This window comes from Pleurodeles waltl, chromosome 3_1 (assembly GCF_031143425.1).
Source record: "Pleurodeles waltl isolate 20211129_DDA chromosome 3_1, aPleWal1.hap1.20221129, whole genome shotgun sequence".
NCBI classification, from domain to species: domain Eukaryota; kingdom Metazoa; phylum Chordata; class Amphibia; order Caudata; family Salamandridae; genus Pleurodeles; species Pleurodeles waltl.
The window spans coordinates 669,480,999-669,498,097 of record NC_090440.1 but is presented as its reverse complement, the minus strand read 5'-3'; the positions used below and the strand labels follow the sequence as shown (position 1 = coordinate 669,498,097).

At 47.5% G+C, this 17,099-nt stretch overlaps 1 protein-coding gene across 3 annotated transcripts in view; it reads right to left on the bottom strand.

Moving 5' to 3' along the window:
* FADS1 (fatty acid desaturase 1) overlaps nucleotides 1-17,099 on the bottom strand; it is a 196,287-nt gene that overhangs the window by 90,755 nt on the left and 88,433 nt on the right. The window contains exons 1-2 of one of the 3 annotated variants that reach the window (XM_069223232.1): nucleotides 6,104-6,806; nucleotides 4,518-4,734 (exon numbers count right to left, since the gene is read on the bottom strand). In XM_069223232.1, the coding sequence (XP_069079333.1) occupies nucleotides 4,518-4,733 (216 nt within the window). In that variant the 5' untranslated portion in view covers nucleotide 4,734; nucleotides 6,104-6,806. Of the gene's footprint in view, nucleotides 1-4,517; nucleotides 4,735-6,103; nucleotides 6,807-17,099 lie in introns of those variants that run through there. The other 2 variants (XM_069223230.1, XM_069223231.1) reach the window with 2 other exon arrangements.

Here is a 17,099-nt window from a genome sequence, read left to right as displayed (position 1 = left end):
GGAGCAAACACCAGGCCACAGACCTCATTGTGCAGTGGGTACTAATCCCTGCCTTGTCCACTCCTTTACTATCCCACTACTCTCCTTGAACTCTCTGGGCTTAGAGCTCCCACCGGCCCATTCTGGTGACCCTCCTCCTCCTCTTCCTTCCCACTCTCACCTCTACTCCTTGCCCGTGTCAGTGTACCTGTAAACCAACGAAGGTACCAAGGGGTGTTAGACCAAGATGTCCAGGAGGGCAGGTGCGCAAGGAGATGATGACCTGGGCTGGTGGGTGCGGCAGCGAGCTGGCTGGCACGTTGAGATTTGCAACCTGCGGGCGTAGATGATCCTTGGGTAGCTGGTCCACACCACCCCCAACCATAGGGGTAGCGGTAAACAAACGGCACAGCAAACCAGAAGTTGAAGCACTAACATTGCTCGCTCAGCCCTCTCCTACACCACACACCACAGCTTTGTTCCGACTCAAAGGTTCAGGTGGGGGAGGGAAAAGTCTGTGTCGCAAACTGGGTTACAGCAACGGGTGCTGTTGAGCACCTCTTCTCTCCTCGTCTACTGCAGTCCTGCTCTGGTGCCACGCTGCTCCTCCACTCCAGCGTGAGGTCTCCTGGCCGTCCTCCCAGCCGCACGTTCACTCTGCTCCACTTGCTCCTGCCTGCTCAGTTCTGCTCTCCCCTTGAATAGTTTGGAGGGTCCCTAGGGCGCCGTGTAGTGTGGTAACTTGAGGTTATGGGGTAAAGCAGAGCTGGCCCCAGTGAGCACGGTGTTGAAGGATGAGACTGAGTGGGAGTGGTGTGTCCTAACTAGTCATCTACACTCCTGACACTGAACTACCATCCTGCCCCCACAATGCACAAAACACCCAACTCACATTATCATATCAGAGAAATGAATACTTCCATTACTATCTACACAAGAATGTACTAAAAAAAGCCTACCTCACAATATCCAAATTGCCCACTCTGCAAACTCCCAACTCCATACTTAACAGCTGCCTTCTCCAATTAGCTGCACAGCCATCCTGCAAAGCCTACCACAACCACATTGTACATCCGGCCCATTTCAAACTGTATAACCTGCTAAATCCATACCTACTCTACACTGCACTTTCTGGCAGACCCTCACTGTCTACCTGCTCCACAATACATATCCACATCTCACTCAACTACTTGTATGCGACTTAACCTCATCACCCAGCACTGCACACCATTCTTACTTCATACAGCCACACTACAGTAGCGTCTGCCCTCACACTGCAATACATAGCAGTGTCAGACTGTGCCCCATGCTCACCCACTCCACTGCATACATACCATCAGTGCTCAGTTTGTAAAAGAACGAGTGTCTGTGCCCAAAGCTCTGCTTTGAAGCCCGTGGCCTCCACTATTAAATGTTGGTGTGCCAAATACCAATGCTTTGTAGCCTTCAATCCACATCATGCTTCTTTAAATCACTAACAGACATTCCCTGTCCGTTTATCTCTCTCCTACTTTCTCCATTTAAGATGGTTTTTCGTCTCTCTTCCTCAGTTTTTCTTGTCTCCAACTACCCCCCCCCCCTCGCTCTCAGTAAACGTGTTGAGGAAAAATAAGCACCGGTCCCCAGAAATCAGTGGAGCCACCGGCTCAAATGAAGCACTGCCTACATACACTGCAGTAAAGGCTCATCACACAACGCACTACCTACTCACTCCACATTGCCTCAGTGCTCAAACCATCTTGTAGTACCTCCTACTGTACATAGTGTTAAAGGCCTACTTCAGGGTGTGCTAGCTGTTCGCCCAACACTGACCCAACTTTCCACCTCATACCAAGCTGAATGTCCACTTCAGATTATTCTAAATTCTAACCCCACAGTGTACAAACTGCCCACACCATACTACGCAACCTTCTAACATTGCAAGGGTTACCACTCTCCAATACTGTATTTGCCCACAACCACAATTGGCTATGTAACCTGTTGACACTGTACTTACTGCCCAGCCTATATTATGCCAACATACCACACTGTACACCTCTACACACTGAAGTACTTGCTGCTTTGCACTGCACTATCTACCCATTACACAAGGTATGCCAACGTCACACTAAACTAACTTCTCAACACACAGCAACTACCTGCACATTAAACACTAAAAGAGGCAAATAGTGTGACTAAATATTATTTGAATTTTTATTAATTGTTTGATTAGTTAAAATCATTACAGTAAAAATAATGTATCCATTATCCCCCATCTCATACAGTTTAAAAAAGGGCAATCAAATCAGCAGCAATTAATTACTCAATTCATATTTGCACAATCTTTTTAGTGTTCATAAAAATAAAATAACCTGTCCTCCTTGTGGGGAGTGCTCTCCTGGCAGTTACATGTCTGCCTCTTAGGGTTTGCCTGGATGATGTAATGATGAAACCTCAAAATACGCTGCTAAGACCCCCAATGTTAACGGGGGCAGCCCTTTAGGTTATGCTGCACCAGTCAGTGATGGGCATCAACAAGATTGATACTGCTTTAAAAGACAACCCTTAAATGAAGTGGGCATCATCAGAAAAGATTTTGTACCACTCAGGAGGATTTTCAATATGTATTGCACTAATCCCATTATTACATTAGACATTTCCTGGAGCCATTTGTAAATGCAATGGCCTACTAAGCCCCCCGATGTTAAAGGGGGCAGGACTAAATATTATGGTTCACCTAATTTAAAAAGCTTGCCGTGGCCACCAGTAGGAGCCAGTATTAAACCCTTGGTCCCAGCCTACGAAGCAATTAATGCAATCAAAGTATAAATTAAAACATATATACCATCAAGATCTCTAAAGTCCCACTGTAGGCCTATGCTGGTTCTTCATAAGAAGTGTGAGCCTTTTGGTAGAGGTAGGACTTTCTACATTCTTGGCAGCCAACTCGAAAATGCCATATAGGATAATTTATTATGCTTCTGAAAATTCATAGAAATTTAGCTGCTCAGATTTTAAGGCTCAGCTCCCTGTGGCGCTTAAATGTTCATAGGTTTATTGCACTTTATAACTGTGATTATAACCTTTTATTTCACATACCTATTCACACCACTCTGTTATTTATCGCCTCACTTCGTTACCCCTGATTACCTGTCAAGAATACTCTGAGCTATCTACACACACTACAATGTTTCCCAACCACTAACTTCAGCACTCCATTTTCACTTTGCATGCCACCATATTCCCAACCCACGCTGCACTCCCAGCACATCCCATGGGACTTAGCCTACCAGCCCAATCACAGCGGGGTTAGTGTCCCAGTATACTGAACTACCCCGAGTATCACACTGCACTTCCTACCCACACTGAAACAGACAAGCTGTTCACCCAACAAGGCCTAACTGTCCACGCCCATGCTGCATTACCTGCCACCCCGTGCTCTCTGCCTATCAGTCCATAATCACTGTCAGACTGCGCAATCGCACTGGACCAACTCTAGATTGGACTACTTCAATGGACTTTATGCAGGGCTTTCCCCTGCTTTTGCCCTGAGTATGGCACTTGGGTGGGGGTTAACCACAAGGAATGAGCACCTGGCCTGTGGCAGCTACAACTGAATAAAAAACAATTTGACCTGTAAATCTTTAGCTGCGACTGTCCCAGTGTATTTGTTTAGGGAATCCTGAGTTTGGTTGAGGCCCTATATTTTAAACAGAAAAGATTTTTAAAGAAGTGCTTCATGCCCTGGAACTTTTGACGTGGTTTCCGTTGCCACTTTTGCTGATATCAGTGCCTAAATATCTGCATAACAGACGCGGGCTAAATGCACTGCTGAATGTGCCGTGAAACAGTTTGGTCTGTAAAAGAACATTAAAGAAATATCTTAACTCACTCACATATTTAATTCACAAGGCAACAACTGACCACACAGCACTGCCTGCTCACCACACACAACATGCATGCTTACATTCACTATCAGGCTTCCCTACCAGTCATGCGTACCGCACATAGCACTCATACCACATGACACTGCCTATCTAAAGTGACACAGTGTTAGCCAATATATGCCTACGGCACTTTGAGCACATACCACGTGGTCCTGCGTAGCCACGTGGCAGCCAAACCACCTACATTAGCAGCCTGATTCAAACTGAATGACAATACCCTACCTACTTAACACTCACTTCACTACCTGCCCTTCTCAAAGTATGGTACTAATGTCGCACTGTATCACTATTCCGAGAGGAAATAAGGCATGTTGAGGCACATGGTCACACCTGGCACCTGCTGTGAACTGGAAGTAAAAAGATTTGAACCTGGAAGGGCCAATGAAACCATCCACTTTTCCAGGGTCTGTAAATTGAGGACTGGCAAATTAGATAATAGCGATATGTTATTTACAACACTTGTAAATGGCTGAAGTGCCTTATGGAACACCAGATAAAAGTTATTACCTACCCCGTGTCAACCTGATTGCCCAGAGGGGCAGTTACTTAGTGATCACTGTGATACACCAGCCTGTTTTAACCTTGGAGGAGGGAAGTGTGTCGAAAGCTTACTGTGGCATCCTGTCCTGAGTAGTGGCTGATGACCCGGGCCCCACCCGGGTGTCGCTGGTAGAAGCTGCTGATGTTGTAGATCTTTCGGTTAATGACCAGCCAGCGTTCCTCGGGGCCTGAACGGCGCTGCACCTCTGCCCATGAGTACTGCTGGCTGCAGCAGTGGACCGGTCCAGGCTCGCCACCATCATTACTGCTGTGTGCTCCGGAACCCATTCTGGAGAGAAAAGGAAAGTGGGCATTATGAAAAGACCTCTGAGGGAATCATCAGGATCATGCCTGACACCACAGTGATTGGATCCCTGAACTGGACATCGGAACAAGTCAGACCAATACTCGAAAACCAGTGGACCATACTGGAACATGACTTTTGAACCAAATCTTAAAACCTTTGTGGCCCCTTCAGGGCCACGCCTCAGAATTCTACTAAAAAATCAAGAAGACTTGAATGCTACCCTGAAACATGGACATCACATGAGAGCAGCCCTAAGAAATACATTAGAACCAGGTCTGACTTCTTAGACCCAGACCTCAAAATTGCAATAGAGTGATCAAACCTCATAACCAGATCTCAAAACCATTCATTTTTTAAAATTGATTTTTGTTGTTTTTTTACATTATTGTTCATATACAGATCAATTGCCACATATTTACAATATCAATTTTCACTGAAGAACCCTTGTCCGTCTACTTTTTCATTTATACTTGTTCATTATTATTATATCATTTCAGTCCTTGCTAAAATCTGTCCACGTTTGAGTGTTACATAGGTGCTTTGGCATTGACTCGGTGTAGTCGTTGATTGTCTTTATATATAAGTGCACAGTAAGGTCATGTTTGCAACTTAGTTCCCTCGCGGCAGGAAACAGTGTTGGGGGGTGGGGGGGACAAAGAGGGAATTGAGAGGGCTGGACATTATAGTGTTGGTGTGCAGTCGTTTGTCCTAAGTCATCGGCAGGCGATTTTTCATTCCCCTATTCCCTTCATGTTGTCACGCTCCTCATCCTTCCCATGCTGAACTGTAAGAGTAGGGCATCTGACGCTTGTGCTGACACTCGGTCTACTTTATCTCTTTGCTTGTGTAATGCCTTCGCTTCAGGTTTTGCCCCCACTATTACTTTGGCTTCCACTTCTTACAGTTCGTGCTTTTGCAGCTTTCCTCTGCAAAATCAGACATCGCTTTCCTATCTCAACACCATTCATAGCACCACAGTTAACACACACCACAGCGGCCAGACCTTAGAACCGTGGCATCACAAGAGGACCTGTTAACATCAGCGCCCGACACCAGGAACCAGACCTCTGATTTAGACTTCGTGAACAGTACCAAGGAACAAACCTCGACACTAGAGTTCAAACCCAGCACCACTAGACTCTGACCTCAAAAGGAACATTTCGACAAGGGACAGGCGGATCTTGGAGACACCAGGGAGCAGGCTTCAGAGTCTGGCATGGCAGAAGAGACAGGAGCTGGGGCGAAACCTGAGTTCACGAGTACCGAACCGCACAAAAGCTTTGAAATGCCCCCGACGCTCTTCGACCACACCATAGCACCAAATGTAATTAATGCCTCATATCCTTCTCACCCGATGTCCTAGGAAATGCAGTGCTGCCAAGCTCGTCCCATCTGCACCTGTGCTGTGGCCATCCTCTGAACATGATACTCCTTATGACGCGCCGGATACTATCGTACGTCTGTGCTCCGGATGAATCCCCATAACCAGACGACACGTCTCATGTCCGCACTTGAGGCACTAGCTGATATCTCGCAGTCACAAATGAAACCACGCATTCGTAGCTGCCTTGCGCTCGTACTCAATGCCCATCAGTGCCTTATGCCCCGCATCCACAGCTGGTACCCAACCTCGGAACCTGACATCGTACCTGACACCGGGCCTGCCGGCAAGCTGGCCCTCTCCTTCGACCCCACCACCCCTTCTGAGCACCGCTCTCCGGCTCCGCAGTTCTCCCTGTCACTTCCACAGTAGCCGGGGGACCTGGGTAAACCATCCGCACATAGAGATAACAAACCCCTCCCTGCCAGCGCACAGCCCCTGCCCACTTCATGAAAGGTCCCACCTACAGCTACTACAAAGCAAAGGAACGTTGTACGGACGCTTCCCTCCGCTGAGGGTGTCCCCGCCTACTGCACGAGGCCACCGCGCATATCACTACTAAATCCCCCTCCAGGGACCAAATGGACACACCCAATTCATCCCAAGCCGCGCCCATTCACAAGGCAGCCCTGCTCCATCCTACTCGTGTCCGCCTAGCGCGGTCACAGGCCACGCCCACACAAACGCCCGGATGAGGCTCCTCCTATTCGCGCGCACCACTTTCTTTGCGCATTCCTATTGGCTTCGGCGCATCAGTAGACACGCACAGGGAGTGGCTATTTAGGGCGACCCTCTGTTTTGGTGTTTTGCCACGTGCGTCAGAGAGTGGGGGCGGGGCCTCGTGGCTTTTATTTCAACGGTGCGTTGGGAGGACAAAGAAGCAGCTGTCAGGGTGTTTGTGCTGCGGTAATGCAGTAGAGGGTGTGTGGTCCCTGTGATGCGGCTAGTTTGTGTATTGGAATTACAAGATGGGTTTATGATGGGGAGGTTGAGTTAGGTTGTACAGACCATGAAGTAAATTACAACCCACCTCTGGATTAGGACATAAAATGGGTGAGGGTAGGGATCCACTGTCTCACCTGGTGTGTTTGTACACAATATAAATAAATAGGGTAACTGAGTTAGTATTATTATATATCTATATACACCATAACATAGTTAACAGTGTAATGATAAATACGCACCAATTAAAAAACCTTTAAACAAGTAGGCAGCACTTTAGTTCATTGAAAACGACTACTTTACATAATTTAGTTTCGCATTACATATTCGACTCAATAATAGGTTTTAAGCTAAAAAGGAAGATAGATTTCCATTAGTTAGGATGTGGCTTACACTATGGTAAATGGAACAGTCACCGTGAACGTACGTTAACCGTGCTTCATTAAACCAGATAAAAATGAATGGCATTGACAGTTATACAAAAATGCCAACATAGTGAGTAGCGTGGGGCAGAGCTTTTGATTGGCTTTTTGTTACAGTCCAGGCGGCAAGGATGTGACTTGCCACTTGGAATGAACTGTGGAATGTCGGTCTAGTTGACCGAAGTTTTGCTTGACAACAGAAGGGGTCCACCGCATCCTCTGACCAGGTGTGGCCAGAGCCTATATAATCAACAGGGCAAGACAGCACGTGGTCTTTGATTCCCAACTAGAACAGCATGTGCACTTGCCTCTGCCAGTGCATGCGAGGCGCATATCACAGCCCCGACGCGGGCCATCACACTGGCGATGAGGATTTCTCAACCCGCACCCCCTCACTACTACAGAACCTCAATAGCTGTAATCAGGCTCCTACCGAATGCCTTCCCATGCTGCCTACCGCCTGTGCTCACCTGCTACTCCCGCCTGCCTCCTCCATCTCTGCACATACCGAAGTGCGCAGAGGAGACTCCCGCGGCTGCCACTTGTACTGCCCAACCTCTCCAGCAGCAACACGTCTGGAGACATGCTCAGTCCCCAGGCCTGGCCCTGCGGCCTTCACTGTCGGCCGCACGTGGACCACTCGGGGCCTACCCCACATCAGATCTTTGGCCCAAGCGCATTGGCGCTGCCTCGCCTTGTCCAACAAACAAGAAGTAGACCGTCTGACATTTCAGAGGCGCTCTTCAACCGCAGCACTAGCAACAAGATGAACATGGGCAGCAGCAGTGGTTAAAGAAGGGTACAGTGAACGTAAGTAAGAGAAATAGGGAACAGATCAGCATTATATAATAATGAGTAATAAACACAAGTAAAAAAAAAAACGAAGAATATTTGAGAAAAGAGAAAAACACACAGGAAATTTGGTCAAGAGGACCTATCTGAAGAAACACAAGATGACTAGACGACAAAGAGGAGGGAAGTGTGTGCACTATATGCACAAAGCACCAACCAGACGTGTGTCCACCTCATGCCACAACTAACATGGCAGATGACCACCAAGCATCTGCACAATTCCCTCAATAGCATACCATTGTAGGAGCACTGCCACCATTTAGCGACATAGCTGATCCTGTGACTGCCTCTCCACAATGGAAAATATGGATTAGGACGTTAGAAAATTACTTTGTCGCCACAGGAGAACACAATGGGGCCGTAAAGAGGTCATTGTTACTACAGTTTGGTAGTGACAAAATATACAAACTGTTCAGGCACCTCCCCAACACCGGTGAGGCGGATGACTATGACGCAGCTGTTAGAGCACTCAACACTCACTTTGACCTACAGCTTAATCCTGATTTTAAAAGATTAAAAGATTCAAACTCGGAGCTAGCCATCACATGTACGGTCTATGATCAGCCCAAAGAAATCTGTGCCCAAATCAACCAAGGCTGTCACAATGAAACACTCCGGGGCTCATCCTAAGGCAACCCAACATCAGCCTCAATCACAGCCTCATAATGGCCAGGTCACACAACCTTTCAGGTGCCAGGGTGACTGAAATGGATGCCGCCATAACTCAAGTTCCCGAAAATGGCCCCACGGTTAAGACAGAACGTGTGGATGCCATACAAGGGCAGCACCCCAAAAGCAAACCCAAAATGCCAGTACCGGACAGACCAGGACTGCTTTACACACACTGTGCATGCGAGGAGCATGCCCCCAAATTCTGCTCGCATAAGGACGACAATGCTTGAACTGCAAAAAACAGAATCACTTCGTGACTGTCTGCTAAGGAAGCACCAGGGAGAGAAGTGCGAGAGGGCGATGCACAATCATCAGGACAGTGAGACTAATGTCCCTGAAGCCTCTGAGCCACCAAACCAAGAGCAAACATGGGGAAGATGGAAGTACACAGTTGAAGAATCACCAGATGAGGAGGAAGTATTCCTCAGCTCCTTCACAGAGGACCCGAAGAAACGCAGGAGGCCTCAACAGACTTTCATAGTCGACATAGCCGGGTCCCAAGTAAAGGTGCTAATTGACACAGGTGCCTCCGTAAACGTAATGAGTGTCCAGCAATACCGTCACCTTCAACCTCGCCCTCCCTTAGTGCCGTCCAATTCAAAAACCTTCATGTTGGTAGCCACAAACTGCTACAGCTGAAAGGAAGGATGACAGGACAAATACAATAAGACAACAAAGAGATACAAGCCACCTTCCACATCGTAACCAAGGAACCAGACAGACTGCTTGGCAGCAACCTAGCCATAGATCTCAGACTGGTATCATTCGCAAAAAGTGTGAACACCCGACAGATCGATGACTTGCTATGACAATTCCCCTAACTGTTTATCAGCCTAGAGTGTCTGAAAGCCCCTCTATCCAGCTGCACATCAACAAGTCTGTAAAATATACCGTTCTACGACACCAATGCATCCCTTTCCACCTATGTCCATTAGTAGAAGAAGCACTACACAAGCTTGATGAACAAGGTGTCATAGAATAGGTAACTGGACCCACATCATGGATGTCGCCCATGATGATTGCAGAAACGTTCAGGCAGCCGCGGAAGATACGTCTGTGCATCGATGCACCTCCCCAATCAAGCAATTAAGAGGGAAAGACACATAACCCCAACCATCGATGACAGAATTGCTGACTTGAAAAGCTCCCGGTGGTTTTCAAAAATGGACCTCTACATGGGATAACACCAATTATGCCTGGCCAAATAAAATAGGCACATCACCACCTTCTCCATGCACATAGGGCTCCCAAGGTATAAGAGTCGGAACTTTGGCATCTCGTCTGCCATGGAAGTGTTCCAGGACACCATCTGGTAAACACTCTCTGGTCTACCTGGAGTCATGAATGTTAGAGACAACATCCTCATCTATTCCACCAGTGCTGAGGAAACCCATCAGCACCTGCAAGCTATGCTATGTTGCCTCTCAAACCATGACCTAACCCTTCACAGAAAGAAGTGCTCATTCTTTCAAATGTCCATTGAGTTTTTTGGCTATATCTGGGGTGCACTTATTGTGGCGGGTTTATACCAAATGTCACCCCCATTGCAGAACCACTCCCAGCCCTCACCAAGAAAGAGGCTTCATGTTCACTGGGCCACAGAGAAGAGGGCGTATTCCAAGCCCTGAAAGAAGTGTTCTTAGGCAAAACCACCCTGGCCTACTTTGATCCTAAAAAGAAGACTGAATTAGTAGTAGATCGGCCTTGGAGCTGTCCTGACCCAACAGATTGAACCTGGCAAGTGGGCTCGCTAGCGTTTGCAAGCAAAGCACTCACAGCGGCCAATAAGCACTATGCCCAGATTGAGCAGGAGGCCCTGGCAAATAAATTAGTCTGTGGGCACTTCCATCTCTACGTCTGTGGGAGACCTTTCAGGGTAATCACCAACCCCCAGCCCCTGGTTCCACTCTTTAAAGGCACAGCTCCACATCCCCTCCTCGCATAGAACGCTAGGCCATCCAGCTGCAATACTATCGTATGGAAGTCGTATATCGCCCCAGCTCCAAAAATCCCACAGACCTCCTATCACACCACCAACTATGCCAGTAGGACGAGGGCACAACCACGGATGAAGCAGCAGATGAAGATGTCCATTCGCTAGCACAAGGTGCTTATCCCAAGATGCTCACCTTACAAGAGATTTTTGATGTGACAACCGATGACGCAGTACTAACCAAAGTAAAGGCAGCCCTATCAAGCAAACCATGGGAAGGATTCCTAACGGATGCCAACAGCTAGTCCAGGTCGGAATAAGAACAGCTGATGAAAATATGTAGGGTCCCCGACGAGTTAAGCACCACACCAGAAGGCCTCAGTCCGAGAGACCATCGGCTCGTGATCCCCACTAGCCTCGAACAAAAGTTAGTGATGCTAGCTCACGGGGGACACCAAGGCCCAGAGAATTTGAAGTCACACATGGGTGAAAAGGTGTGGTCCCTCATATAGACAAGATGGTGGATGAGCACGTGAAGCAATGTCCAGCATGCCAGCTACCACCACATTTGAAGCCCAAGCCCTCGTTATAACCAAAGGATCTTGTGACACTCTTGCGTCCAAGGTAAGCCTCGATTTTGGGAGTTTTGCTGATGGAAGGGACTACCTAGTAATGATGGATGGCTACTCAAAGTATCCAATTGTGGAAGTCAGAGAATATACCGCCTTCGTAAATGTAGCACCAATACTGGAGAAGATATTTGTGATGTTCGTTCTCCCAGAAGCAATAAAGACCAACAACTGGCCACTTTTCAAGAGACAGAGCTCAGAGATCTACTAGAATACTTCAATACAAGACACAGACGCATCACCCCACAATAGCCATAGACGATTTGAGAGGTCAAGCGATTCATGCGCACCCTGAACAAGACACTCCGGATTGCCACAGTAGAAGGTACCAACCCTGAGAGGAGTTTGCAACAATTTCTGAGAGAATACTGAGGGACCCAGCATTGCACCAGGCAACGACCCCCATGGTCACTTATGCTAAACAGAGACGAGACACCATACCCAGATGCCCTGGATGGCTGCCGCCACCCTCTACCGTGAGGTCGCTCAAGCTAGACCAATACGCAAGCCAGCAAGAACTGACACACAGCCTCGCGTCATCTAAGCCCAGGAGATCACGTGATCATGAGACAGAAGGCCAGGGTGGATGTTTAGAATGCCTTTCAAACCCGTGCACTGAACAACCCTGAAGATGTAAGGGAGACCGAAGATAGCCCTTGGCACCGCCCCCCTGAGAGGCAGGGGTTGAGTAGCCATGACCCAAGAAGCCCAGCACCTGAACCTGACAGAGAGACCCTAAGGGCCGGCGAGACCCCAGCTGCACAGGAGGATGATTGCCGGCCACGGCGACAAGGTCTTCGGCCGAATCCACAGCCAAGCCAGAGGCTTAGAGACTAAGGCCCTCATTCTGACCTTGGCGGGCGGCGGAGGCCGCCCGCCAAAGTCCCGCCGTCAGATTACCGTTCCGCGGTCGAAAGACCGCGGCGGTAATTCTGACTTTCCCGCTGGGCTGGCGGGCGGTCGCCTTCAGACCGCCCGCCAGCCCAGCGGGAAAGAGGCTTCCACGATGAAGCCGGCTCGGAATCGAGCCGGCGGAGTGGAAGCTGTGCGACGGGTGCAGTTGCACCCGTCGCGTATTTCACTGTCTGCGCAGCAGACAGTGAAATACATGTAGGGGCCCTCTTACGGGGGCCCCTGCAATGCCCATGCCAGTGGCATGGGCACTGCAGGGGCCCCGCGACCCCCCCTACCGCCATCCGGATCCCAGCGGTCGGACCGCCGGGATCTGGATGGCGGTAGGGGGGGTCGGAATCCCCGCGGCGGTGCAGCAAGCTGCGCCGCCGTGGAGGATTCAATGGGGCGGCGGTACACTGGCGGGAGCCCGCCAGTGGTGCCGGTCCGACCGCGGCTTTACCGCCGCGGTCGGAATCCCCATTGGAGCACCGCCGGCCTGTCGGCGGTGCTCCCGCGGTCCTCCGCCCTGGCGGTCAAAGACCGCCAGGGTCAGAATGAGGGCCTAAGTATGTTCTACAAGAAAATGATCAGTTTCAGAACCAAGTTGGGGAGGGTTGTAATTAACTGTGGGAAGTCGGCCTAGTTGCCAAAAGTTTTGCTTGACGCCAGAAGGGGTCCACCACATCCTCTCGCCAGGCGTGGCCGGAGGCTATATAATAAATGGGGCAAGACAGCACGTGGTCTTTGATCCCAACTATAATAGTATGTAAACTTGTCTCTGCCAGTGCACGTGAGGCGCATATCACAGGCCTAACGTGGGCCATCACACCACTGACGTATTAATCACAGGATTATCTGTTCTAAAACAAAGTACGAGTGCTTTGGTGCACGTTGCAATCAAGAACTGCTTGAAGAGTGGTATAAGCCATTTAAAAGATAAGTGCAAAACAGCAGAAAATGTGTCTCCCGACCTCCAAATGTACAATCACAATTATCAGACGTAAGCTGAGTAACTGCACATTTAGCTAGATATGTTCTAGTAGGCAAAGTGTGGTGTGCATCAGGAGCAATTTCATTTAATTATTTTTTTAACCCGTATCAGTTTTAGTTGCAAATAGTTTACAGTCAGGTTTGAGGAGTGTACCAGTCCAACACAGGAGTTCCATTTCTGACTCATATAGGCGTTCATGCCAGCTGTAGTGCGTTGATAAGAGGTTGGACCAACAAGACAAAGGCCAAGCTGGTTCACACATTTTTTGACATTAATTGACCAGGAGCTGTGCTGGAAATTGCCTGGGGTCTATACTTCGAGAGAACTGCTTCAAGATATGACACCCGGTGGCAATTGCGATTTAAATGTTGCCAATACAATACCAGTGCTAGGTTAACGGTGTCAGAAATAAGCACCAAACCCAACTCTAGGAATAGAGGGATAATAAGCGTGCTGAGGCCCAAGCTCAAAAGGAATGTTTTATTTTTTTTGTAATCGCTTACACTCATTGTATGTTATGTGTATTTGTAAAGGTCACTATCCCTCCCAAGGGTATTCTGGCATCCCCACACTCTGCAGCATAAAATAAAATAAATAAATAGGGATCCCTAAACAGCCTTGATAACTGCCCCAAAGGCACACAAATAGGCAGAAACATGGTGGCACATTAAAGGATGATAGAGCCATTGCACCTATAACCATCTGTACGTAATCTATTATTTGAATCAAACTTTAAGGTACCACCTAACAATACTCCAGTGGTATACCTTAAGGTATTTTTTAGCTCTATCTGGACCTATGTCTTATCAAAGCATTAGCTTATCTTTGGAACTCCCTCATAGAAAAAGTTGAGTTCGCTCTAGTAGTACCATGTTACCAGGCTGGGGTGAGGTCCCCAATGATGAAGCATGCCACATAATGTGGATGTAGCCTCCTCATCCAGAAACAATTTTTCATCTTTTGTCCATAGTTTTTTTTTGACTGGATAAGAACCAAAATCCATCATATATAGCTAGTCACCATACTGTTTGTGGTGTTGAGTCTTTGTTAGGCTATACAAGCCAGCAGAGGAGCCAGCTACCACATTTATCCTGCGCACTTGCTCAATTTTTCAAATGTGTAATCACCACAAGTGTTGTTATATGTAGCACTGGGCACTAGACAGACAGAAAATAGATGTTTGAAGATTTTATACAATCAGGCACAGTTCTCACAACTTCTAGGCAGCCATTTTCAGTCAAAAGGGACACATGATATTTAAGCTAAGAACAGTGCTTAACTCAAGATGTGATGGGGAAGTCTAAAAACAAGCACAATGAAAGACATTTATTCCTTACATGCCCCTTCAGAACGTACCTGTGTCATCCAATCTTCCCTCCTTTCTCTTCCTTCGCTCTCTTTAGCCTCCATCAGCTTTCTCACACCTCCCTCTGGTATAGTCCTCTATGACCTGTCTATTTTTTTGTTCTTTTTTCTTTCACTTCCTTGTTTCGTTTCTTTTTCCTGATCCTTGTTTACACTCTTTTCGTGGTTCCTCAATTAGCTCCTGTTCTTCAGTCTCCATGAACCTCATTAGCACTAGATCCGTTCTAGAACCAGCCTTCAGATATGTTCACAAAATGGTTTCCGTGTGTTAACCCTCACCACGGACATTCTCAGTGATTTGCAGGTTACAAGTCTGGTCAAGCAAAGCCCACTCCGGCCTTTATCCTTTCAAGTTTGCTTCACTGAGCACATATGAAACGGGTATTGGGAATATAATTCATATACATCAAATAGAAAAGTCAACAATGTGCAAGAGTGTGGCCATTTCTGGGTGGCTTTTTCATGTGTAGGGAAGAGGGTGGGGTGCTCTGGGCATTGTGTTTGTTGGATGAGATTAAGGGTACAAGTGAAGAGCTTTTTGTAGCTGGCTTTTTCATGGTGAGAAAGAGAGGATGTTTGTAAGAGGAGTACTGAGGCTCCCCAGTATTTGTCTTTCCTTTATTTTGATCTTGCAGTCAACGTCAATAATGCTTCTAGAGTGTACAAAAAAGTGATGGATGGAATGTTTGAATTCATCTCAGTCACTGGTAGTTATTCGTGGCCACATATCAGTCCATCACTATTTTGCATCCATGCTGCCTCAGTTTGGCTATATGCAAATCAGTCTTGACCCTACCCAATGGGAAAAGTCCAACCCGAACTGCTAGATCAGGTCCTCTCTGAACTGAAACACAAGCAGCTTCGCCCTAGTTAGGGATCATCAGGCAGGAATAGCTTGGTTTCAGTGACAGTGTGCGAGGACCGTGACTGGGCATACTTGTCCCACTCAAAGTGACACGCTAAAGTATACAAAGAAGTAATGGATGGAATGGATGAAATAATCTCAGCCACTGGTAATTACTCATGGTGCATCCTGTCCATCGTTAGTTTGCACACCATGCTGCCTTAGTTTGGACCCCACCGTAGGCAAATCGGTTTTGACTATGCTGATTAGTCAGCAGAATCAGCCAGAATAGGGACCACCATGCAAAATTCCACAGAGTATTTCAGTGTTTGCAGTTATTCCCCATTCTCAGGGGTCCAACTGGGAATCCTTCCATGGAAGTCCTCCTAACTCATAATCCTCGTCCCAAATGCAAAGAAGCATCCGCTCGCAATGGCCATGAAATTGTGTCCGTTTGTATTTGTATTCAAGAAATTAATCTTTTAATTGCCACAGCACTGTGCATCGGAGGTGCCAATGGGAAGTTGTGAGGGGTTCTTACAAATAACAAAACATTGCCCTGTTTACTGGAAAATTTCCAGATTTTCATGCCTTCTGAAAAAGCATAACCTGAGTGCAGAAATGCTTGCAGCTGGCCACTAATTTTGAACAGCGCAATGCTGACACACAAACCAGGTCTCTCCTTGGAGACCTTGGACTGATGAATGTGTTGCAATCTACTCCCTGTGCCTAAAATACAAAACGAGACAGGGTTCATCTGTATTGCAGGCATCTCTTTGGTAACACCAGTTCAGGCAATGCCCCTTGTATTATCCCAGAAGCTCCAAAGATATTGTCTCATTTGGAATCTAGGTTATGTGAGGCTTAACTGTGGGGTGGAAGGATAGAAACTTCGAAAAGAAGCAACATCTCTTCCACCAGAGAATGCCACAAGTTTTTATTCAGCAATATCTATTGATTGCTAAAAGCACTCTTCCAACCTTCTCACAGAACTCTTACATATAAGGTGAATGGATGTGATGCACAGTCCACCATGAGCAAACAAACATTTGACGCTTGACTCCATTACTGCATTATTTCTGAACTTATAGCGTTATTCGCCACGCCTGCATAGAGATTTTTTGGGCTGAGGTTAAGCGCTCCTTAAAGTCTTTATGGCTAAATCCCATCTCATGCAGGGGCGATCAGACAGCCAGAGAGACACATACTGGAGCTGTGCAGCTAAATGACCGAGTTCTAAGTCCATAAGGACTAATCCATCAACAGTCATGGGTAGCTTTAGTGTGAAAAGGGATACCCGGTGGCGCCGGCCCTCCAATCAGACCTTTGGCTTGTCTTTAGAAGTAACAAGGGATGAGCATGGGAAGGTTTGCAAAATACAATAACTGGGTAACACCACCATCTTCACTAGTGCCACAGTGC